At 37.4% G+C, this 26338-nt stretch overlaps 1 protein-coding gene across 1 annotated transcript in view; it reads right to left on the bottom strand.

Moving 5' to 3' along the window:
- MLIP (muscular LMNA interacting protein) overlaps nucleotides 1-26338 on the bottom strand; it is a 278691-nt gene that overhangs the window by 36078 nt on the left and 216275 nt on the right. The window contains 1 exon segment of the mRNA XM_070361005.1: nucleotides 24736-24864. Within this exon segment, the coding sequence (XP_070217106.1) occupies nucleotides 24736-24864 (129 nt within the window).

The following is a 26338-nucleotide window of genomic DNA, read 5'->3' as shown; positions in this document are numbered from 1 at the left end:
TGGATTCGATCCCTGGGTTGGGAAAATCAACTGGAGAAGGGAATGGCTACCTATTCCAGTATTTTTGCCTGGGAAATCCCTTGGACAGAGGATCCTGGCCAGCTACAGTCCATGGGGTCACAAAGAGTCAGACAAGACCGAGTGGCTAACACATACACACTATGGACACTGCATCAGAATATTTTACTAGCAGGAAGTAAATCTCTCCTTACACTTGGGATCCTCACAAGACTCCTGCTTTTACAGTGCACTGTCTGTCTCTTCCAGTAATTTCTGTAGGTTGCCCACCTCCAGCCTCTCCTGCAGAACTGAACTAGTATCTGCAGTGACTCCTGATGGGACCACATTTGTTTAAGGACAGAACTCATCCCAAAGGCGGGAAGATGGGACTAAAGTCTCTAATGAAGAGGTAAGAGTGGAATTTAACTTAAAAGTACTTGTGATTTGGTCTGGAAGGAACTGGGGGAAGAAAGTGGGAGGGCATCATAGAGAATATCAACTCATGATTTAAGCCATAGGGCCATGAGTTTCTGGGTTGGGCTGAGTATGAGGAAGAAATCAGAGAGAGGTGAGTCTAGAAAGAATGAACGAAGATGTTCATTCCAGGAAGTGTGTTATTTAGGGAAGAAACTGGAGAGCAAACAGACGAGCTCAACTGTAGAGGAGAGAGGCAATGAGGTTTTAACCAAAGAGGGTCTTTCCACCCCTGGAAAGGGATGCCTGTGGAAGTCGTGAAGGAAATAAGAGCTAGTAGATGAGACCTTCAATTATGTGAAAGGAGCAAAAAAAAAAAACCACCCTGGGGGGAAGTCTCGAGCTTACAAAGAAAACTCAAAAGAAGGGCCTATATACATAGTTATCATAAAAGAAAAGGGTTATTATTTTGCAGATCTTTTTTAAGCACCTCTTATATTCCTGAAATTTTTACTGTAAGATGATAAATTGACAGTGATTATCCTACAATAAAATTCCTTAGGGCATAAACCTTATAAAATGAAATCAAGCATAATGCCTTAATGGAGCAGATGTTCAATGCAATAACGACTAAATTTTCCAAAGAATATGATATATTCAAAGAGGTCAAGAATGCATTCAATTATTTCATTATTTTTCTGTTCTGTTAGCAATAAATGAATGTATTTGGCTGTGTGAAATGGAAATTTAGTACAAAATAATGCACATTACTCAAAATGACAGTTAAACAGGAAAATTCAACTTTTAAAACTATTCAATTAATATTATTTTCTGTTAGCCAAATTGATTTTGTCAAAATCATGATTGATTAAGTCCTAATTGGTTTTCTAAAATTTATGCTGAATCTGTTTGTTGTATCAGAAGATGCCTCCTGCAATGGGGTCACACTTACTTTAAAAAACTTCAAAACATACTTTAAAAATATTTAAGCAAGTTAATCACCCTGATACCAAAACCAGACAAAGACAACACACAAAAATAAAACTACAGGACAATATTACTGATGAACATAGATGTAAAATCCTCAACAAAATTTTGGCAAACAGAATTCAGGAAACATCAAAAAGTTCATACAGCATGATCAAGTTGGGTTTATTCTAGGGATGCAAGAATTCTTCAATATATGCAAATCAATCTATGTGATACACTGTATTAACAAATTGAAAGATAAAAACCATATGATCATCTCAATAGATGCAGAAAAAGCCTTTGACAAAATTCAGCACCTGTTTATGATTAAAACTCTTCAAAAAATGAGCATGGAAGGAACCAACCTCAACATAGTATAGGCCATATATGATAAGCCTACAGCAAACATTATTCTCAATGGTGAAAAACTGAAAGTATTCACCCTAATATTAGAACAAGACAAGGGTGTCCACTTTCACCACTATTATTCAACATAGTTCTGGAAGTCCTAGGTACAGCAATCAGAGAAGAAAAAGAAATGTAAGGAATCCAGATTGAAAAAGAAGAAGTAAAGCTCTCACTTGTTTGCAGATGACATGATACTGTACACAGAAAACCCTAAAGATAGTATCAGAAAATTACTAGAGCTAATCAGTGAATGTAGCAAGGTTGCAGCATACAAAATCAATATATAGAAATCACTTTCATTTCTATATACTAACAATTAAAAATCAGAAAGAGATATTAGGGAATCAATCCCATTCACCGTTGCAACAAAAAGAATTAAATATCTAGGAATAAACTTACCTAAGGAGATAAAAGAACTGTACACAGAAAATTATAAGACACTAATGAAAGAAATCAAAGACAACATAAACAGATGGAGAGATACTCTATGTTCCTGGGTAGGAAGAATCAATATTGTGAAAATGACTATACTGCCAAATGCAATCTACAGATTCAATGTGACCCTATCAAATTACCAATAGCATTTTTCACAGAAGTAGAACAAAAAAATCTCACAATTCATATGGAAACACAAAAGCCCTGAATAGCCAAAGTAGTCGTGAGAAATAAGTCTGGAGCTTGAGGAATCAACCTTCCTGACTTCAGATTATACTACAAAGCTACAGTCATCAAGATAATATGGTACAGACACAAAAACAGAAATATACACCAGTGGAACAAGACAGAAAGCCCAGAAATAAATCCATGCACCTATGGGTACCTTATTTTTGGCAAAGGAGGCAAGAATATACAATGGGGCAAAGACAGCCTCTTCAATAAATGGTGCTGGGAAACCTGGACAGCTACACATAAAAGAATGAAATGAGATCACTTCCTAACACCTACACAAAGATAAACTCAAAATGGATTAAAGACCTAAATGTAAGCCCAGAAACTAGAAAACTCTTAGAGGAAAACACAGGCAGAACACTTGATGACATAAATCAAAGCAAGACCCTCTATGACCCACCTCCTAGAGTAAAGGAAATAAAAACAAGAGTAAACGAGTGAGACTTGATTAAACTTAAAAGCTTTTGCACAGCAAAGGAAACTTATCATAAGCAAGGTGAAACGACAGCCCTCAGAATGGGAGAAAAGAATAGCAAATGAAACAACGGACAAAGGATCAATTTCCAAAATATACAAGCAGCTCATATAACTCAATACCAGAAAAACAAACAACCCAATCAACAAGTGGGAAAAAGACCTAAACAGACATTTCTCCAAAGAAGACATACAGATGGCTAACAAACACATGAAAAGATGCTCAACATTGCTCATTATGGGAGAAATGCAAATCAAATCTACAATGAGATATCACCTCACACCAGTCAGAAAGGCTTATTAGTTTCTGGTTTTTTACCTCGTGTTTATTTTAAATATCAAGCAAATACAAATCTACATTTCACTTCACATATACAGACTATAAGATACATTTATTAAAAAGAAGCAATCTATACACAGTGTTCTGAATTTTTTTTTTTCCATTTGACAACAGTTTGGGGACATTTCAGTACAGGAAAGCTATGGATTCCCTATGAGCCACATTACTGAGTTATCTCACTGGTTATAACCATCATTCTGCGATTCTCTTGGAAGTCCCAGGTATATAACCTAAAATGCCAAATCAACTAGGACTGTCATAAATTTGGCTCTTCTTTGCCAGTTTGTACAATTTTCAGGATTTTCTTTTGTCTAATCCCATTGGCTAATGCCTCTAACATTATTATTGTTAAATAACAGTCATGTTAATGTGCAATTTTAATGGGAGTCTTGTAGTATTTGCCCACTAAAGGTAGCTTTTAGATTAAAATGTATCCTAATTATGTTTTATTTCTCAATCAACTGTTTGATTGTTTTATCAACTAATTACATTCCTTAATTGATGTGAAAAGTGGTTAATATGAAAATTGAGTACTAAGCACAAAGAATAATTATGTAAGAAGAAGTGAGCATTGTTGTTGATTATTGACAGTACCTAGGAAAAGAGAAACTGCACAGGCTCTGGTTTAGTCTGGGTTCAGCTTGTTTTCCTTGAAAGCTTTTTTTAATTAATTTATTTTATTGAAGTAGAGTTATAAATTTTCTTCCAAGGACTAGTTTAAGTATGTCTGATAAGTTATAATAGATGATTATCTCATTATCTTTTTTTCAGGTAGAAATTTTATATTTAATTTCTTCTTTAATCAAATAATTTGTTGAAAAGCAAGTTTTTCAATATATAGATGACAGGGATTTTATGTTTTCTAAATCTGTTATTAATTTTATCAGAGAAATTTCTCTACTATTTTTTCTTGGCAATTAATATTTTTATTGAGGTATATTTTATTAACAATGTTATACAAATTTTAGATGTACAACATTATGATTCACAATTTTTAAAGATTATTCTCCATTTACAGTTACTATATAATATTGGCTATATTTTGTTGCAGGATACAGTTGATCTACATATATATTAATTCAATTTACTTAAGAGGATCTATCTTTACGTAGTTCCTATATAATCTGTCATAACCTGAAAAGTGAGATCTTTATCACCAATATATTTTCACTTTTTCTCACCTTATGTCTTGCCTTTGCCTTATGAGTGTTGATCCTATATTCTGATGTTTAGATACCCTAATGACTGTATCTTCCATGTGATTTTTATCTTTTAGCATATAAAGGGGTCTTATTTGTCTTATTGGGAGAAGGCAATGGCACCCCACTCCAGTACTGTTGCCCGGAAAATCCCATGGATGGAGGAGCCTGGTAGGCTGCAATCCATGGGGTCTCACAGAGTCGAACATGACTGAAGCGACTTGGCAGCATTTGTCTTATTTAAGGAAATTCTATTTAAGAGCCTCTTGATGAAAGTGGAAGAGGAGAATGGGAAAGCTGGCTCAAAACTCAACATTCAAAAAACTAAGAACATGGCATCTGGTCCCATTACTTAATGACACATAGATGGGGAAAAAATGCAAACAGTGACAGACTTTATTTTCTTGGGCTCCAGAATCATTGTAGATAGTGACTGTAGCCATGAAATTAAAAGTCTTGCTCCTTGGAATAAAAACTATACAAGCCTAGACAACATATTAAAAAGCAGAGACATTACTTTACTGACAAAGGTCAGTATAGTCAAAGCTATGCTTTTTCCAGTAGTCATGTATTGATGTGAGAGTTGGACCATAAAGAAAGCTGAGCACTGAAGAATTGATGCTTTTGAACTGGGTTGTTGGAGAAGATTCTTGAGAGTCCCTTGGACTGCAAGGAGATCAAACCAGTTAATCCTAAAGGAAATAAGTCCTGAATATTCATTGGAAGGACTGTGCTGAAGCTGAAGCCCCAATACTTTGGCCACCTGATGCAAAGAACTGACTCATTGGAAAAGACCCTGATGCTGGGAAAGATTGAAGGTGGAAGGAGAAGGGAACGACAGAGGATGAGATGGTTGGATGGCATCACTGACCTAATGGACATGAATTTGAGTAAGCTCTGGGAGTTGGTGATGGACAGGGAAGCCTGGCACGCTGCAGTCCATGGGGTCACAAAGAGTTGAACACAATTGAGCAATGAACTGAACTGAAGGAAATTTTGGCCAGGAGTCAACCTTCCCAATATGAAGATTATAATCTCTCCTCTTTTGGTTTGTAGCACCTAGAACAAAACTTTGTCATCCTCAACTCTTCTCATTCACTGGGTTTTACAGTCCCAGCTGTTGTTTGTTATCGAATCTGGCAGGCTTTTCTTTTCCCTTTATAAAAATTGTGTTTATCTCCACAGTAAATGAATTTTTCCTGGACTGTAAGTTTTTGCAAGAGGTTCATAAGAGGAAGGGACAGTTACCTGGGATTGTCTTTGTGCTCCAAAGATACAGGGTTTGGGGTGTGAGTCTCTCTAGCGTTTATTTTTCCTTAAATAATGAAGACTGTCATCTGTATAGTATTTTACATGGCAACTTGTCTGTGTTCAGGCTGCCACAGAGAGAGCCTCCTACAAGTATGACTTACTCTGAGATTCACTGCATAGCCTCACCTCTTCTACGTCCCAGAACGAAATCAGGTCAGGGATCTCCTGTTACCAACACGTGCACCCATGCAAAGACAGGTGGTTGGGGTTTGCACATTAAGGTGTATTCCACACATTCAAGAAGGGTGTTTACTGACTGTAACCTTACTCCATGTCCTCCCAAATTCACATCTGCTCACACTCGGCACTGATCTCAGCGTCCTTTAGTTGTCACCTCACTGCTTTTTGTTTGTTTCTCCTCCTTTTTGCTTCCAGATGATATCAATGATAAAATGTGATTCATGGCTAACTTGATAGTGGTCATAGTCAAGAACCTCCTTTACAGCTTTGAAAAACACTCATAACGCATCATGAACTTTTTAAAACAGTTCACCATAAGGAGATAACTTGAACAACTCTGGATGAGCCAGAATATTTTCTTGGTTCTTCTCTATCTCATTATTGTAAATTATGTAAATATCCTTTATATCCATGTCCCTATATTCCTATTCCTATATATAGGAGTCTTAACTATATGCATAAAATCATATGCATATATGTAATATATATAGTGTGTATGTGTTTCTACATCTTCCTTTTCATCATAGTTTATCTATGAATATTTATATAATTTGCAACCTCATAACAGAGTCTGTTTTATATATATATATACTCCATTGCTGATTATACCTTCACAGCTTTCTCAAAGAACAATGATTTCATTAAAGGCACTTATTTTAGAAAATAAAATATATCCTGACTTAATTTTCCTTTAAGTATTTCATATTTAGAACACAAATGCTATAACGAGAATATTTTTATGTTTATACTTTGATCCAGCTGCATAATAAAACTCCAATATAATGTAATTTGCTCATTACTTTCTCAAACATTCAGAGGTGTTTTCTATGCATTTTCTAAAGGCATTTGATACAAAAGAGTAAATTTCAGTCCATCATTCTTTTGTTTTCTATGTATCATATTTCAGTGTTTACTGCAGTAGGAAAAAATACATGTATCCCCAATGAAACTGGATTTTTAATTTCTTCCTTTATTAAGGTTCCTCAGAAAAGATTTTGTCATTTACTTAAGGAAAACTTTAATACTTAGTGCCCCTTGCCTTTAAACAAGCAAACTCTGGCAGTTGGTGATGGACAGGGAAGCCTGGCATTCTGCAGTCCATGGGGTCGCAAAGAATCAGTCACAACTGAGCAACTGAACTGAACTGAACTGCCTTTAAACATTCCTGAAAATTGCACAGCATCTCCAAGTCCTAGATGCCTACTTTGTAAATGCCTTACTAATTATGATGCCATAATACAATTATTATTTAAAATTCAAAGCAAAAAACTATAAGCTGAGGGCTAGGTATACTAATTACTTTGCCAACAAAGGTCCATCTAGTCAAGGCTATAGTTTTTCCAGTGGTCACGTATGGATGTGAGAGTTGGACTGTGAAGAAAGCTGAGTGCCGAAGAATTGATGTTTTTGAACTGTGGTGTTGGAGAAGACTCGTGAGAGTCCCTTGGACTGCAAGGAGATCCAACCAGTCCATTTTGAAGGAGATCAGCTCTGGGATTTCTTTGGAAGGAATGATGCTAAAGCTGAAACTCCAGTACTTTGGCCACCTCATGCGAAGAGTTGACTCACTGGAAAAGACTCTGATGCTGGGAGGGATTGGGGGCAGGAGGAGAAGGGGATGACCGAGGATGAGATGGCTGGATGGCATCACCGACTCGATGGACATGAGTCTGAGTGAACTCCGGGAGTTGGTGAAGGACAGGGAGGCCTGGCGTGCTGCAACTCATGGGGTCACAAACAGTCAGACATGACTGAGCGACTGAACTGAACTGAGGTATGCTAATAATTAAATAGTTACAAAACAAAAACAAACTCAGACAGAGGACAGACTTGTGGTTTCCAAGGGAAAGGGGGTGGAGAAAGGATGGACTGAGAGTTTGGGATTAGCAGACACAAATTCTTATATGTATCGAATCAATAAACAACAAGGTCCTACTATTTATAGATTAGGGAACAATATTCAATACCCTATGAATGGAAAAAAATACGAAAAAGAATTTAGTGTATAACTGAATCACTTTGCAGTATTCCAGAAATTAATACAACATTGCAAATCAACTATACTTCAATAAAAGTTTAAAATATAATGAAAGAAGATATAAAATCTTATTTCAAATATTAACATATATTAGGGAATCTAGAAAAATGGCATTGATGAATCTATTTGAAGGGCAGGAACAGAGATGCAGACATAGAGAACAAACTTGTGGACCCAGCGAAGGAAGGGAAGGATGAGACAAACTGAGAGACTAGTATTGACATATACACACTGCTGCTGCTGCTGCTGCTAAGTCGCTTCAGTCGTGTCCAATTCTGTGCGACCCCATAGACGGCAGCCCACCAGGCCCCGCCGTCCCTGGGATTCTCCAGGCAAGAACACTGGAGTGGGTGCCATTTCCTTCTCCAATATATACACTACCATGTGTAAAACAGACGGCTAGTGGGAAGCTGCTGGATAACACAGTGAACCCCACCTCACGCTCAGTGACGTCCTAGAGGGGTGGGATTGAGGGTGGGTGGGAGGAAGGCTCAAGGAGGAGGGAATATGTATATACTTATGGCTGATTTGTGCTGTTGAACAGCAGAAACCAACACAAGATTGTAAAGCAATTATCTTCCAATTAAAACTAAAAATTAAAAAAATTAATAATTTCAAATTTGGCCTGAGTTCAGTTCAGTTGCTCAGTCATGTCCGACTCTTTGTGACCCCATGAACCGCAGCACGCCAGGCCTCCCTGTCCATCACCAACTCCTGGAGTCCACCCAAACCCATGTCCATTGAGTCGGTGATGCCATCCAACCATCTCATCCTCTGCTGTCTCCTTCTCCTCCTGCCTTCAATCTTTCCCAGCATCAGGGTCTTTTCAAATGAGTCAGCTCTTTGCATCAGGTGGCCAAAGTATTGGAGTTTGAGCTTCAACATCAGTCCCTCCAATGAATACCCAGGACTGATCTCATTTAGAATGGACTGGTTGGATCTCCTTGCACAGAAGAACTGTACAAAAAAGATCTTCACGACCCAGATAATCATGATGTTGTGATCACTCTTCTAGAACTAGACATCCTAGAATGTGAAGTCAAGTGGGCCTTAGGAAGCATCACTACGAACAAAGCTAGTGGAGGTGATGGAATTCCAGTTGAGCTATTTCAAATTTGGCCTACTTCTTGTAAAATTCCAGTAGGTTATCAGTGTTTATAACTTATATTTATGGCTGATAGCAGGCTTATCCTAGACCTAGGTGTTATATGACCTCTGGTCACTTCTTATTGTTTCTTATTCATTTTCTATATGAAGAGTGGTATATTCAATCTAGATTATTTTGCAGAAGTTATTAAAATAAAGGTATTTGCTTACTGTATGAAGAATATTTATTTAAAAATAGTTGAAATGATAAATCTTGTGTCCAGTTGGGCACATAAACTGCAATAAAAGCCAGCTGAGGACTTTCTGTCCATTGCACAAAGCTGGAGAGCCCTGACCCTTGCCTGGGAAATCTCACTTAGGATATACATGAGTTGCAAGTGTCCAACATTCAGTCCTACAAAAGAGACTAATGTAAAACCACATGCATCAACAAAGCTTAAAATCTTTCTTACTCTTAGAGAACGAACTTATGATTGCCCGGGGGGAAAGAATGGTGGGGAGAGATAGTTGGGGAGTTTAGTATTGACATGTACACACTGCTATATTTAAAATGAATAACCAGCAAGGTCCCACTCTACAGCACAGAGAACTCTGCCCAGTGTTATGTGGCAGCCTGGATGGGAGGAGGGTTTGGGGGAAAATGGATACACGTATATCCACCTGAAACTATCATAACATTGTTAATCAGCTATATACCTCAATACAAAAAAAAAAAGCTAAAAAAAAAAATTTCTTACTGTTTTTGGTAAGAAGTCAACTTTTACTGTAAATGCCTAGGTACTGTATTTGTAGGCTTTGCAAACCTTGTATTCTGTCACAATTACTCCTGCTATGATATCATGAAAGCAGCTTCAGATAATACATAAATGAATAGATGTGGCCGTGTGCCACTGAAAGTATACAGAAGTAGTAGAGGATCAGATCTGACGCATAGGCCATAGCTCCTAAACCTAGAGGCTTTTAAAAAAACAGGCATTAATAAAATATTTATTATGTCTGGCCTGCACCCCACCTCCCTTCCAGTGAATTATCTTGACGTTGGTACCTTTTTCTTTGGAGATCACTATTCTAGACAATTCCTGACAATGAACATCATTCTACTCTGATTTAGCATTAAATAGATGAATCTCATAAGGTTCTAGTGTTTGAGGGAAGGACGAGAACCCTAAAATTCTCTTGTATATGTTTCTATCAGCAAGATATGTAAACATAGTAATTTCCCATAAAATCCATACAGTGTTTTTCACTTACTTGAGAATTTTCTTTTTCAACATAAAAATACATAGAACAACTTTTTCAAAATAAGCTTTATTTAAGAGGTTGGTTTTTAAAAAGGAATTATGTTATAATATCCTGCAAAACTCTAAGAACACAAGAAGTTATGAAATAAATAATATCTTTGTTCATTAGAGAAAAATTACCAAATATGCAGTGAATAAATTCATTTAGCTGCGTTTGTTAAAAGAACTACAGCGCCTGCAGAATTAGATACTGACAGAGGCATCTGAAAAATAATGCTATAGCAATACCTAATACATTCATCACTCTAGAAAAAGCCCACTTTCTATTTAGCCATCAAGTCAAACTGTTCAACTGCAAAAGTTGTTTCCATTTGTTTAACACCAAAGGGCATTGGAAGGCATATGGACTCTTCTCATTAAAGCTGGCACATCTGAGGCTCTTTTGTTCCATTCTGGTTTTCAAAAGTTACTTCCTTTCTTGTTGTTTAGTAATGAAGGCTGAAAATCCACTTTCCCCTTGCTTCTGCTTCCCCTCGCACCCCCACATAGCTATCTGTGCCTGTGGGAACTCAGAGCACCACTGGGGGAAATTACGGGAGCCTTTAACTCCATCTTCTTTTTCTTCTTCCCACCTCTTTGGGAAAACAACACTTGTTTTTAAATGCAGCACTTATTTTCAGCTTTTCCTTCCTGCCTGAAGCCTAGAACAATTTAAAATCAGAGGGACAGCATTCTTGCTACAGTTTTAATTTCAAACAGCAGTGTTCATAAAGGCAAGGACAGTTACAATGTATTTCTTAAAGAGTGCCTCCTTCAGCCAAAGATGTATCAACATTTTAAAGATATGATCACAGAGACTCCAAATTACTAGGAAGAGATTCAAATCATTGATAGTTCACTACATCAGGCCAAAATAAATTAGGTCTCTTAATTTTGAACATATGGCATAACTTCTTGCTTATCAATTGCAATTTTGAAACATCCATATGCGTTTTAAAAGCAGACATGCTTAAAGCAACACATCTATTTCAGGTCCTGATTTGAACCAAAAAATTTAAAGTTGTGAAATATGAAAAAGGTAGCATATGCTTAGCTATCTCAAATTCTCTATTTTAAAAAGAAGTTTTTTAAAGGATTAAAACATAATTTTGAAGACAGAATTTGTATTATTTAGTGCTGAAAGTTTGCAGTTAGCTGAAAGCAAGTTTCACAGAGCAGATAACACAGATAAGTGAAAGTGTCAGTCGCTTAGTCGTGTCCAACCCTTTGTGACTCCATGGAGTATATCCCACCAGGCTCCTGTGTCCAGGCAAGAATACTGGAGTGGGTTTTCATGCCCTTCTTTAGGAGATCTTCCCAATCCAGGGACTGAACCTGGGTCTCCCACATTGCAGCCAAATTCCCTAGTGGGAAGCCCTGGAGAAGAAAATGGCTTCCCTGGGGAAGAAACTCCAGTATTCTTTTTTATTTTTTATTTTAAATTCATTTATTTTATAATTGAAGGATGATTGTTTAACAGAATTGTGTTGGTTTCTGCCAAATATCAACACCAATCCACTCCAGTATTCTTGCCTGGAGAATTCCATGGACAGAGAAGTGGTGGGCTACATACACCCCATGGGGTCACAAAGAGTCAGACATGCTCATGGGAAATGAAAGAGGAAGTATTATATAATCAATACAGTGGGCACCAGAGAATGAAAATGCTGAGTTTTATGTTTTTCTATACATATAGTTCGGTTTTCACCCCCCATCGTGACCTGGAGGTTTTTGGGGGAAAGGCATAATTTAAGGTGAAGAAGTTAGAAAGTAATAAAGAAAAGAGGCTTCTCTGACTTCCTACTAAAGTGTTAGCAAACACATTCTCTTCATGGTGGGAAGAAAGAAGAGAACGTATTTGCTGACACTTTAGTAGAAAGTCAACTCCTTTCTTCCAAAATTATAGTACTTCTAGAAGAAAGAGTAACAACAGTAAACATTTAGAAAAGTATATTCCCTTTAATGGGGAAGGCAATGGCACCCCACTCCAGTACTCTTGCCTGGAAAATCCCATGGATGGAGGAGCCTGGTAGGCTACAGTCCATGGGGTCACTAAGAGTTGGACACGACTGAGCGACTTCACTTTCACTTTTCACTTTCCTGCATTGGAGAAGGAAATGGCAACCCACTCCAGTGTTCTTGCCTGGAGAATCCCAGGGACGGAGGAGTCTATGGGGTCGCACAGGGTCAGACAGGACTGAAGTGACTTAGCAGCAGCAGCAGCGACTTAGCATTCCCTTTAAAGTGTCCAGAGTCCTTTCACAGTGACTGGGGGGACTTTCCTGGCAGTCCAGTGGTTGAGAATCTGGGCTTCTACTGCAAAGGGCCCAGGTTCAATCCCTAATAGGGGAACTAGGATCCCACATGCTGCATGGACAGGCCAAACACATTTTTTAAAAAGTCATAAATGAGCATGAGTATGTGTACCATTAGAAATGAGATTAGTAGTCCCAGTTTTCAAGGACAAAATTGAAGTTTCTGAAGTTCAGAAAGTTGACTGATACTCCCAAGACCACACCAAGCCCATGTTCCTTCCATTGCCTTCTGTCACATTCCTCTCCTTTGTAGGAAGCAGGAAAGTCACTGCTGGAGCAGTGAGAGTGAAAGTCGCTCCATCATGTCAGAACGCTGGAGTAAGTAGCCTTTCACTTCTCCAGGGGATTTTCCCAACCCAGGGATCGAACCCAGGTCTCCCACATTGCAGGCGGATTCTATACCGGCTGAGCCACCAGGGAAGCCCAGTAGTCTCCAGTAACCAACCAACACTCCAGTCATGGTAGGGTCCCTTAATGGATAAGGAAACACCAGGTCATGGAGTGTGTAGCCTGAGTGTGAAATTGACAGTCAGAGAGAGAAAGTGCGGAGGGCTGCAGAGAAGGTTAAGAGCAGCAGGAAGGCGACAGAGATTAAGGTTCAGATATTTACAAATCACTAGAATCTAAGCACAAAGGGGACAGGGATATTATCTGCCCTGTTTCCTGAAAAGTCATCTAGGTTTTTTACATAGCCTGGCACAAACATAAATGGCTGGAGGCTAAGAGGAAACAGAAGGGAAGTGAGTGTGGAGAGACGCAGCAAAATCATCCATCAGGAAATCACAGCAAGAACCACATACCAGCGGTTACTGTCCATCCCTTTCTGCTCTGTAGGTCTGCACTCCATGGCCCTTCCACCAACCTGGGCGGCTAGGGCTTAATACCATCCTCATATCTAAGGGTAGGATTTGGGTGGTAACAGTTACAACTGAATTTCAAAGAGAAATTTGGTACATTTCATATATAAGAACCATTAGAGGTAGCCTTCACATTGTATGTTAACAAAGTGTTACAATTTTAAAGAAAAATGATCTTGCAATTTTTAATATCCTGAGGTTTTGTTCCTTTGAATCTATTATTGTTTTACCAAGAACCTTACGTGAAAACATTGAGGTTCAGGAACAAAATTGTGTTTCCTGTACAGAGCTGTGTCACCTAGTCCAGCATCACCGTTTAGAGAGATTTAGAAAAGCAAAATTTATCCCCCAAGTTCCCTGCAAGGATTATCCCAGAGTCTTTTGTGGTTGTGAAACAAAGGAATTAAAGTATGGTATCTTCTGTATTTAAAGAATGCAGAAATGGGAAATTCAGATATGGCAAAGACTTACAAAAACATCTTCACTTTCATTATAGAAACATTGTTATTTAAATTTTAGTCTGCCTACTTGGCCTTCTTATTCAGCATATTTGCAAAGGAAACAGCTGTCAAGTTTGCAAATGGAAAAAAAATAATTTACGTAGCCAAGACCAGGACCCCAATAAAGGCTGTTATATGTTTGTGATTTTTATAGGAACACACACATATATAAATATATGTATACATACATGCACGCGTGCTAAGTCATTAAAGTCATGTCTGACTCTGTGTGACCCTTTGGACTTCAGCCCACCAGGCTCCTCTGTCCATGGGATTCTCCAGGCAAGAAAACTGGAGTGCGTTGCTGTGCTCACCTCTGTATACATATATATTTAAATTTAATTTTGAAAGTATATCATTTCCTCCCCCCACCCAGGGATTTTAGTTTAAGGAAAAGCAAAACAAAAAGTAAATAGGATTTTTTTAAGGAAAAGTCAAAATAAAAGTTTACCTACCCTAAATTGCTCAATCAAAAAGAAAAAAAAAAATCAAAGTAAGCTCTCTGGAGATGGGTATTATCTGTCATGATTTTGACCTAGATAGTAAATTAAAAGATTTTCCATCTCTCTAGAGTTATGACCTGATTAATACTCGATCTTTTTTTTCCCCTGGTTTTTGGATCACCTAAGGATGTGAAACCTCAGAAGCATCCCAATAATATTTAAAGGCATGAACACAAATTTCAGAGTAAGGAGGTACCTTCAAAAGTACTTCATACAACACCCTCATTTGCAGATGTATAATTAAATTCAGGAGCAGGAATGACTTAGTCCAACTTAGTCTGATGTAAATATTTTAACAGTTAACATCAGACTGCCCAACTTTTTTGAATTTCTCTTTTAGTTAATTGTCCTGACACCTAACAATTGGGGAAATACAAGAAAGAGAGAGAAATGTTTAGGAAAGTAGGGAAGCTATAATCTTGCTAACAAAGCCAGAGCCAATGCAAATGCATGTCCCTTGTCAAACAGGGCTATCATTATGAGCAGAGGCTCCATGGAATGTGGAAAATTTCATAAATGGAGGCTTGTTCATCTCTTCTGTGTCAATCAAATAGGAATAACTTCTTAGTTCAAACACAAAAAAAGTCACCTAACCAATGTTGGTTGAATAGAAATGTCCCTGGCATGGGTGGCACTAAGCATCATTAATCATAAAATTCTTGGAACTGGAAGGGAGACAAGAGATGGGCTAGTCTAGGCCCTCTCAACTCTTGTACTAGTGACATTTGGAGCAGAATAAGTCTTTGCCCTGGGGGACCGTCCTGGACACTGCTGTCATATTTAGCAGCTTCCCTGGCCTCTAGCCACTGCATGCCCATAGTACTCCAAGCTCCAGGCAAGATAATAATGGCTGGGCAATTCATACCAGATGAGAACCACTGCCCAGTCTAGTTCCCTCTCTTCATCAGTCAGGTTCAGAGTACACAGATGCACTGGGTAGAACTGGCTAACCACACAATCACCACTAGAACACACACTTCAGAGCTCTTTCCACAAAACCAAGCTGCCCTAGTTCCCCGTGGGTTCAGTTATACATCAGAATGAATAAAGGCATCAGATCTTGCCTGAATGAGAGGTGAAACCAGTCCAACCTAAGAATACACTGCAAAGGGTCCCCCTGGTAGCTCAGCTGGTAAAGAATCCACATGCAATGCAAGAGACCCTGGCTTGATTCCTGGGTCAGGAAGATCCCCTGGAGAAGGAATAGGCTACCCACTCCAGTATTCTTGGACTTTCCTGGTGGTTCAGATGGTAAAGAATCCACCCGCAATGCAGGAGACCTGGGTTTGATCCCTGGGTTGGGAAGATCCCCTGGAGGAGCACATGGCAATCCACTCCACTATTCTTGCCTGGAGAATCCTCAAGGACAGAGGAGCCTGGTGGGCTGCAGTCCATGGGGTCACAAAGAGTCAGAGATGACTGAGTGACTAAGCACACGCATACGAGGATACACTGCAAAGAGCCAATCCTTCTATGAAATGCAATTCACGAGGGTCTAAGGCTTCCCAGAATCCATTAAGCCACAGATTGAGAAAAACACCTCTATTTTTCTGAGCTTACCCAATGGGATAAATATCACATATACTTGTTTTGATTTGAGCAGGTAAAATACGCTAAGCCTTTCTGCTCTACTAGACAAGGATAACCAACAATTCAGTTCTTGGTAAGCGGTTTCTTACCAAATGCATTTTCTGTTTTCAGAAATATTAAAGATATAGAGGTTCATAAAGCAAATTGGTATTTGGAAGGCTGGGCTACAGTAGAGTAAATTTCACTTAGGATGTCTAGATTTGGAGATTAGAACAATATTTTGAAAAACTCTAAAAACCTACTAGCTCTTCCATCTCAAAGGAATCACCAATCCTTTACAAATTTACTGCAGATAGCTCTTTTCACATAGCCTTTGAGATAAAGAAAAATACACTTTAATCCTGTTTTCTATTTTTCCATATATTTATTTTAAATCACTCGCTTCACTAACCTGATCTCAGTTTTTGCAGGTTGGACTGCTGAAGCTCTTTGGTTTCTTTAATGGGATTTAAAAAATAGTTTATTTACCAGTCTGAGCTCTCTGCTTCCTTGTGTCCTATGCACTCTCTTGGCTGTTCTTCTCATTTGGATTTATCATTTTCTCTGCCAATATGACAAGCTTAAAGTTATTTTATCTTAGATCACAGTGAGGAAGAGAAGGTTCCTAATTCTCTTCATATGAGTCAGCTTCAAACTTCCATATATTCCTGTGACCTTTATATTTGTCATTATACAAAGTCTGTCTAATCTCACCCACACTTACACACACTCCCGTGTATAAAAGAGATAGCTAGTGGAAACCTGCTGTATAGCACAGGAACCTCAGCTCTGTGCCCTGTGCTGACCGAGGGCCAGGGGATGAGGCGAGGGTTGGTGCGGAGGAGGTCCAAGAGGCAGGGGATGGATGTATACACGCAGCGGATTCACTTTCTTGTACACCAGAAACCAACACAATGTTGTAAAGGAACTATACCCCAATTGAAAACATGTATTATAGTGAAATTCCTAAAAAGTAAAATATCTAACAATCTCTCCAATGGTTAGAGATTGTAACATTTATTCTAAACACATTAATCTTAGCATTTATAGTCAAAGAATATATCCAGTTTTTACTATGTCCTCCTCAAGATGTATTCTACTTGAATTCCATTTCTCATGGGTTGAGGAAACACTCAATTAAAAAAAAAAAAAAAAAAACAGAAAGAAAGGAAACCATAAGCCCCTCACCCCAGGTTGCATTTTGCTATGTTTATTTATTTTGATTAACTAGTCCCCAAATCATCTTAACAAAGCTGTGGGATTGAACCTGTTTGGGTGGAGATGGAGGAGATCATTGTAGACAGTGTTCTGGTATATCAGACAAAGCCATTGAGTTCTATTCATAGGCTGATGTTGATTCAAAGTTCAACATGGGTTGAGAAACAGAATCCTCTGAGGTAAAACATAAGATGCATATTTTTTTTCACAAATATAATGAACTTTCTAATTTTTGAATAACCCTTATTTTGCCTATTACTTAAAATTATTTTACATAGCTACCTTCACTCTTTTGAAATCCTGTTGAATGATACTTTTAAGGTGAACACAATAGAGAATTTTAAATTCTATATTTTAACAAAACCTTATTTTAGGTACTGTTTGTCTTGCCTTTCCCTGGCTTTTCTCAAACAAATATACAGAGAAAAGCTTAATTTAAAGCTGGAATATTCAAAGAAACTTAAATTTTTTAATTTATTTTTAATTGGAGGATAATTGCTTTACAATATTGGGTTGATTTCTGTCCTATGTCAATATGAATTAGTCATAGGTATACACATGTCCCCTCATACTCTCCAACCTCCCTCCCACTTTCCATCCCATCCCACCCCTCTAGGCTGTCACAGAGCACCAGGTTTGAGCTCCCTGGGTCATTCAGCAAATCCCCACTGGCTATCTATTTTACATAGGGTGATGTATATGTTTCAGTGCGACTCCCTCAATCCATCCCACCCTCTACTCCCCCGACTGTGTCAAGTTCTGCTCCCTATGTCTGTGTCTCCATTACCATCCTGCACGTAGGTTCATCCGTACCATTTTTCTAGATTCCATTCTGCTGCTGCTAAGTCGCTCCAGTCGTGTCCAACTCTGTCCAACCCCATAGACGGCAGCCCACCAGGCTCCCCCATCCCTGAGATTCTCCAGGTAAGAACACTGGAGTGGGTTGCCATTTCCTTCTCCAATGCATGAAAGTGAAAAGTCAAAGTGAAGTCGCTCAGTCGTGTCCGACTCTTAGCAACCCCATGAACTGCAGCCTACCAGGCTCCTCCGTCCATGGGATTTTCCAGGCAAGAGTACTGGAGTGGGGTGCCATTGCCTTCTCCACTAGATTCCATATATATGCATTATTATATGATATTTTTTTTTTCTTTCTGACTTACTTACTTACTCTGTATAATAGGCTCTAGGTTCATTTGCCTCATTAAAACTGACTCAAATGTGTTCCTTTTTATGGCTGAGTAATATTCCATTTTATATATGCAGCACAACCTCTTTATCCACTCATCAGTTGGACATCTAGCTTGCTTCCATGTCCTAATTATTGTAAATAGTGCTACAAGGAACACTGGGAAGATGTGTCTTTTTGTCTCATTGTCTTTTTCACATCGTTCACATGTTCTTTGTTGCTTTTATGGTTTCCTCAGGGTATATGACCTAACAATGGTGGGATTGTTGGGTCATATGGTAGTTTTATTCCTAGCTTTTTTGAGGAATCTCCATTTCTGTTCTCTGGGGCTTCCCAAGTGGCACTAGTGGTAAAGAACCCTCTTGCCAGTGCATGAGACGTAAGAGATGCAGGTTCAATCCCCGGGTAGGGAAGATCCCCTGGAGGAGGGCATGACAACCCTCTGCAGTATTCTTACCTGGAGAATCCCATGGATGAAGGAGCCTGGCGGGCTACAGTCCATGGGGTCACAAAGAGTCAGACACGACTGAGGCGACAACACACGCACACACACACACTCTTCTATATAGTGTCTGTATCAATTTGCATTCCCACCAACAGTGCACTGTGGCAAGAGGGTTCAATTCCTCCACACACTCTCCAGCATTTGTTGCCTGTAGATTTTTTGATGATGGCCTTTCTGACCAATGTAATGTCATACTCACTGTATTTTGAATTGCATCTCTCTAATGAGTGAGGAGCTTCCCAGTTGGCGCTAGTGGTAAAGAACCCGTCTGCCAATGCAGGAGACCTAAGAGATACAGGTTTGATCCCTGGGTTGGGAAGATCCCCTGGAGAAGGGCATGGCAACCCATTGCAGTATTCTTGCCTGGAGAATCCCATGGACAGAGGAGCCTGGCAGACTACAGTCCATGGGGTCGTACAGAGTCAGACTTGACTGAAGCAATGTTGAGCATCTTTTCATGTGTTTATTATCCATCTATATTTCTTCTTTGGAGAAATGTCTATTTAGGTCTTTAATTTTAATTTTTTTTTAAAGAAACTTAGCCTTCCAATTAGAATTGATAAAAATTTAGATTTAATGAATACAACTTTTTATGCCATAGACCTCAATCCTATCAGATGTAGATAAAAATGAAACTAAAGGTTAAACTCAACCACAACAAATAACAGAAAAAGAGGAATACAATTTACATGAGAGGCTCTAAATATGGTCATGGTCATGTCTCACAAATAAAGACATCTGAGGAGTTAACAAAATAGGACATATTTGCTTTAAGTTTTCAGATCATCACTGTTTCCCAGTAGATTGGGGTATAGTCAGATGCTACGTATTCACTATTTGTTAAACTACTAATGCTCTGAAGCTTCACTAATGTTTAGAATTCAGTTGCTTAACTAATTACTAGAAGTGCTCTGTCTATTATGATAGAATTGACAAATAGGTCTTCTTTATGTGTTTGTTGTAAAGCAAGTAAAAATCTAAGATTCCTAATCCTACAGAAAGCAACAGAGGGAGACAGAAGATCTCCCTTAGCCGTGCAGATCCTGCAGCCCTTAGCTTCTGTCTTCCGTGATACATACACAAGGTCAAGAGAAAGCTTAAAGCAATGCTAATAATAACAATAATAAATAAAAGGGAGAGATAAAAGCCTAAGTTTGAAGAGGGGAATCCTGGAGGAAAAAGCATGTTTTGTCTCCATAGGACAATTTTTTACTATTAAAAAGTTTTATTGTGCTGATGACAAATTATCTATTACATATAGTACATAACCTGTATATGATAAATTGTCTATTATCTATTACCTATAGAGGAGGAAAGAAGGAAGGCATGCAGGAAGAAAGGAAGGAAGGGAGGAGGGAGGAAAGAAATAAGAAGAGAAAAACACACAAGGATTTCATTACATGAATAAGAAAAACAACCTGGTAAAACTTGGAGAAGCTGAATCTCTAGGCTTAACTCTTCAAAAACAAATGTAGCCCTACAAGGAATTTAAGCTCTGTCCCCGCAAAACTATTCACCAAATCACTTAATCATTTCTAGATCTGAAAAGGTTAAACATTTTAATCTGAAAAAAATACTTCCTAATAAAATATTAACAAGATAAAAGATAATTTTATGATAAAAGAGAGTGAGCCACCTTGATTGAGAAATGTTGAAAAAGGTAGCAATTTGTGGCAAAAACAGAAGTCATTCAGAAAAAAAAGGCAGTGTTATCTAGTTCACCTTTTGACATGGTGAGTGTCTGCTCAGTAACTATAAAACGTGAGTGACATGAAGAAGTGCAGGGGACGATCACAGTAAAAATATAATTTGATGAATAATTAGATAGAAATCTGAAAGTCATCCACATAATCATTAAAGTTGAATGTCAGGCAGATAGTTTGGTAGGGCAGTCAGATGGCTAAGAAAACTCAGAAGTAAAAAAAAAGAATGTAAATGCTACAACAAAGAAAATTCTCTAAATTATCCTTTTACATTCTCTATGGTACAAAGGAAATTCATTAAAGGATCATTTTCACACAAAAACATGCAATTTTCCTATTGAAGCAAATTAGAAGGAAAATAAAAGTTAAGAGGTATACATGCTAGAAAGCATTCTTTTTCATTTAAGAGAAAAGAAAAACATTTGCAGGAAAATCAGATTAAACTACAATATCACGCCCCCCCCCAACTTTCAATTCTGTCCAAAATATTTTTCCTATATTTCTCTATGGCTTCAAGAAAGAAATGATATATCTAACAGTATGGGTTGAATTACTAATTTATAAAGAATGGGATGAAAATGTTTTATACATGTCATATAACTGAGGTTAGCAATTGCTTTTGCTTTTTCTACTAAGTTGAGACTCCAATGCAATTCACTTTGTCTAATTAAATACATTAAATGACCAGGAAAAAATCAATATATTTTGAAAACTCACAGAGATAAACAAAAAACCATTCCTCTCTTTAGTATCTTTATTTTCATCAGCAAATTGATTTTCTAAACTTTTATATCTTCTGGATGTCCATTTGTCCAACCAATTCTGTTAATTATTTTCCAACCCAACCTTTAGTTATTAACAAAACTATGCTTCAAAGTACATCATCATAGTTTTATATCCATATACAGAGTGTTGAGGATATTCTATAAGAACTCAAAAGTACCACAAATTGATATAATAATGGATTGAAAGGTAATTTCAGAGAAGCCTAAGCTTCATTCTGAAGTGTCTTTGTTTAAAAATCCATCTAATATAGAATGGTAGTTCCTGGCCTATGCCATTTTGATGCAAAAGTTGTTGATTAATAAGTCTCAATGACTCAATTATGCATTTGGTTTCAAACTTTGCTTTTAATACTCAGAGGGTATCTCCAGGCAAAATTTCAGTTCATTATCAGTTCAAAAGACTGCCCTACTGTACCTTCTGAAGCTATAGCAAATACATTTCCATCTGGTCTCATCATCTTTGGTGCCTGACATTTTGTAACCGAGAGTTTTGAAATAATATTTTATGGCACTGAGGCTGCCAGGGGAAATTTACTGACTTAACAATCCCATTCAGCACTTCCTGTCATGTGGAACTATCCCCAGGACGAGGCAGATTAGTGAATATGAGCTGCTCCAATTTGGCTCAACTGTCAGGCTGAAGTAGTCTCCATTACATGGATGGCTGAGATCAGCTGAGTGTGGAACCATTCAATTTATTCTGTGGCACCAGTGAAGGAGACAATAATAGTGACCAGAACGGAATACACTTGAGTAGACTCCCTCCTGCTAAGTTCTGATGAAGCAGCCACACTGAAACCATAAATTGTTACTACTCAATGTATTGTTTAAGGAATCTCAGCATCTACACCTGTGAGCTGTCTTTTGTATCTGCCTCCATTGTCGATTCTGGCCACAGTGAGATATTGGTTACAGCTCAGTGTAGAGGCCAATTGATAGCATACGCAGTTTCCTGGTTTCCTATTATATGCATTTTTCCTCTCCTGCAAAGTCAATGAATAAAACCAGGCAAAGTACGGAATTCACTTTTAAGTACTCTGTTAGACTTCTTTGAATTTTGATAGTCCCCTGACACAGAAGTTAGGATACACACAAGAATAAATTGATTGAAAGAAAATATAAATAAGTTTATGTCTGTGGCACCAAAATACTTAACAAAAGAACTAAAATTGTGCACTAGTTATCTGAAAATACATTGGTTTATGGTGTATATACATAGAGCTTTAAACTTGCTATATAGTCAGGAAAAGCTGTGAAAAGAATTGGCAACTTCTTTTAATGAAAATAATTTCTTACACCTGAAAATGGAATTTATCATTCCAGAGGACAGTAAATTGTGATACTGTATAGGAAGATTAACTTGACATTCTACAAAGAATCTTGTTCAAAGTAAAATGCATAAATTTGAAATTATACTAATAAAAAAGAATACAATTTTTACTTTACAACATTAGATCATTTTTAAAGAATATATTGCATGGATAATATGTGAAATTTATTTTGTGTCAACATTTTATCATATAACAATAGATAACTTTTATAAATTTTTATAATAATCCCTTATTGTCTAAAATGTCACATTAAGCCTCTAAATGATTAGTATCATTAGATATCTAATGAATGCTTTTACTGATGATGGAAATATGCTTTCCTAAGAGGAATTTCCATTACTTTTATGTGCAAATTTAGTGAACACAACCTTATATATCAATAGGACTTTTCTAATTTAAATTGAGGGCTTTTTTCCCCCTGAAAAATGGAAAAAATTGCCTCTAATTATCATTTTCAATGATATTGCTGCTAAGTCACTTCAGTCGTGTCCGACTCTGTGCGACCCCATAGACAGCAGCCCACCAGGTTTCCCTGTCCCTGGGCTTCTCCAGGAAAGAACCCTGGAGTGGGTTGCCATTTCCTTTAATGATATTAGTGCCCTCTAAAAATGTTTAACTTATTGAAATCCTATCAGTCTTCACAAAGTATATACAAATAAGCAGAAAATATTATCATCTCCATTTTATAAATAAAAACTATAGCTAAGCATGAGAAAGTACTTATAATGAACTTTTTCAAGACTTTGAGCCTGGTCATATTCTTAGATTTTAAGTAAACCAGATTTTAAAATTTGAAGGATCCTTAAATACTTCATCAGAACACCCCATCTTATGCATTAAGATACTGGAACGGGGCGAGATGAAACGCCTTGCTCAATGTCATAAAGTGAGACGAGATATTTCTTATGTTTCACAAATATGAACAGAATCTCTATTTCCAAGAATTGGTTAGTTATCATTTTCAAACTAAAGTTTAAAGAGTACAGCACTTTGTGTTCCTTTGTAAGTCTATTCTATTATATATTACCAAATGTGGTGGTGATCTTGTGTTTCCCAGTTATATCCACAAAGGTTTCTGGATTGTTTGCATTGCTTAAGCATGTAATAAAGTTTGAGATATAAAATATATAACCTATGCCTATTTGTTGCATTGGAAGAAGACAAAGATGCAAGGTTTCTCTTTGAGATAATGTATGAAATTTTATACTACCTAAATGTGTATCTTCATGTTTTCCCCCAATATCTTATAAAGCATCATCAACAACCTTCCATTATACATTCTCCAACAATAGGATATATAAGGGGAATTTACCTTTTTAGTACATAAACAAACAAAAAAATACCTTAAAATAACTTAACCTCCTACTCCCTACCTAGCACCACTCAATCTAGGGGATCACATCATCTCTACCAAGTTGATAGGAATCCAAACAATAGATCTTTTGTCAAATGTACTAATGTACTACCAAACCTAAAAAACATGCCAGTCCAGGTTCAATGCACGATAATGCTTTGGGGCTAGTGTACTTTTAGGGATAACAAGAATGCAACATCTATATCATTTTGATATTTGGGAAAATGATGTCTTAAAGTTTAAAATAAAATAAAATTAATCCCCAAAATAATACCAGCACTAGTAACAAGAAAAATTTTAGATGAAAATGATGTCTTTAAATACTTAATCCCCAAATATCATCCTGTAGAAATATTTAAGCCTTTAAATTTCCAATTCATGCAGAAAATGGATTTTTTTTTTAAATTACTAAGGTTATTCCAATCACATTTTCTTGTACATGCTCTATTCATTAGGGCATTTCTGTATTTTGTACAGTTATTTATCCAAATATCAAAGACATTTTCACGTGTACACTCACCTGCTCAGAAAAGAAGTCACTGTTATCCTCCAGGTATTTACTGAAAGGGTTGGGTTCATAGACTTCCTCCTCTTTTTTCAGTAATATTTTGGATTTTACCGGTGCAGGGCGAATTACTCCAGGCTTTGTCTTCATGAATGTCAATAAATTTTTAGAAATAAAGAAAAAAATACTATTAAAATGAATACATAAGTATATTAATTCATTCAAATGTACTCACAGCAATTTATTATTTTTAATTTTTAAATGATTTTATAAATACATAAATAGCCAGAAATCAAAAGATTTTAACTAAAGTAGCTTTAGTTTTAAGTGACCTGTTATACAGTAATCAATTTAAAAAGATCTACTATCATGACATTCAAAATGCCAAAACATCTTCATCTGTCTAGTCAAGTATCTTTACCAGCACTTTCAGCCAATAAATATTTCATTTGACAAATATTTAGTGACGGCATCCTCAGGGCCAGGCAACATGCCCATTTGGGGCATGATAGGAGAGATGAATTTGGTACAATTCATCAAGTCCATAACAACTTTCTTCTTCTGGAAACTGTCCCCGCCCCCCACACCCTAAAATCCCAGAATCCATGTTCAGACTGCCTATAATGAAACCAGACAGGGGTCGCCTTCTGACCCGAGAGGGTAGGGGCTTCTCCCAGGAATATGGAGCAGGGCTTTAATCTACTCTTTAGTCATGCTACGAGATGGAAATGATACTATGTAAATCTGGGAGCTTTGGGAAAGCCTTACTCTGCCATAAAAGCAGATCTGATGAGATCAAGAAAAATACAGCAAAGTATAAGGAGAAGCAGCCGGTAGAGGAAACACACGAGGGCTTTCCAGAACCGAATTCCAAAACATCCCTGGAACCAAGCAGGATTTCTGGTCTGAGACTCCCTGAGACTTTCCTTTTCTTTAACACAAAATTCCCTTTTGTAAACTCAGGTTGACCTCTATAATTTGCAATCAAAAGAGTCTGAGTGAATAGGCCAGTCATTCAAAATTCATGGATTTATACCCAACATCAGTTAGACAAGAGAGGGAAAGGGAGAAATCTAGTTTGGGGCAATTTCAAAATGATGTTTCACAAACACAAAAGTCTTGTTACACTGTAAAGTGTCACAAAATGATGGATAAGTTTACAGAAACATCCCAAACAATAATTCGATAAAAAGTTGTGACATTTTTTTCTGTATGAGCACTTTGCTGTAATCATTCTTATCAGGTCCATTTCTTTTCAGAAAATAGAAAATTAGCTCTCTTCAGTCTGTGCTGATGCTCACTAGTTAAGCCTTAAGGATGAATATCTATCTTGCTGCCATACAAGCCATTGGTTATGTTTTGAGGCTTGAATAAGTACCATTCTGCAACAATTTTTTTCAGCTCATATTTTCCCAGGCGACTTTCATTTCTATGCCACCAGGGCAAATAAAGATTGAGGAAAAGTCTCTATTTTCCGCAGGCTGGGCTGGGAAATATCTTCCATTTAAGAAACTGATTTCTTTCCAGAGGGGAAAAGTAAGCAAGTATTAGGTTGGTCCAAAAGTAATTGTGATTTTGCATTGCTGAACTTTGCTGTTTGATATTGGAATGCATTCTC

This window comes from Bos mutus, chromosome 23 (genome assembly GCF_027580195.1).
Source record: "Bos mutus isolate GX-2022 chromosome 23, NWIPB_WYAK_1.1, whole genome shotgun sequence".
In the NCBI taxonomy this organism is placed as follows: Eukaryota; Metazoa; Chordata; class Mammalia; order Artiodactyla; family Bovidae; genus Bos; species Bos mutus.
This window is presented reverse-complemented; position numbering and strand designations above follow the sequence as displayed.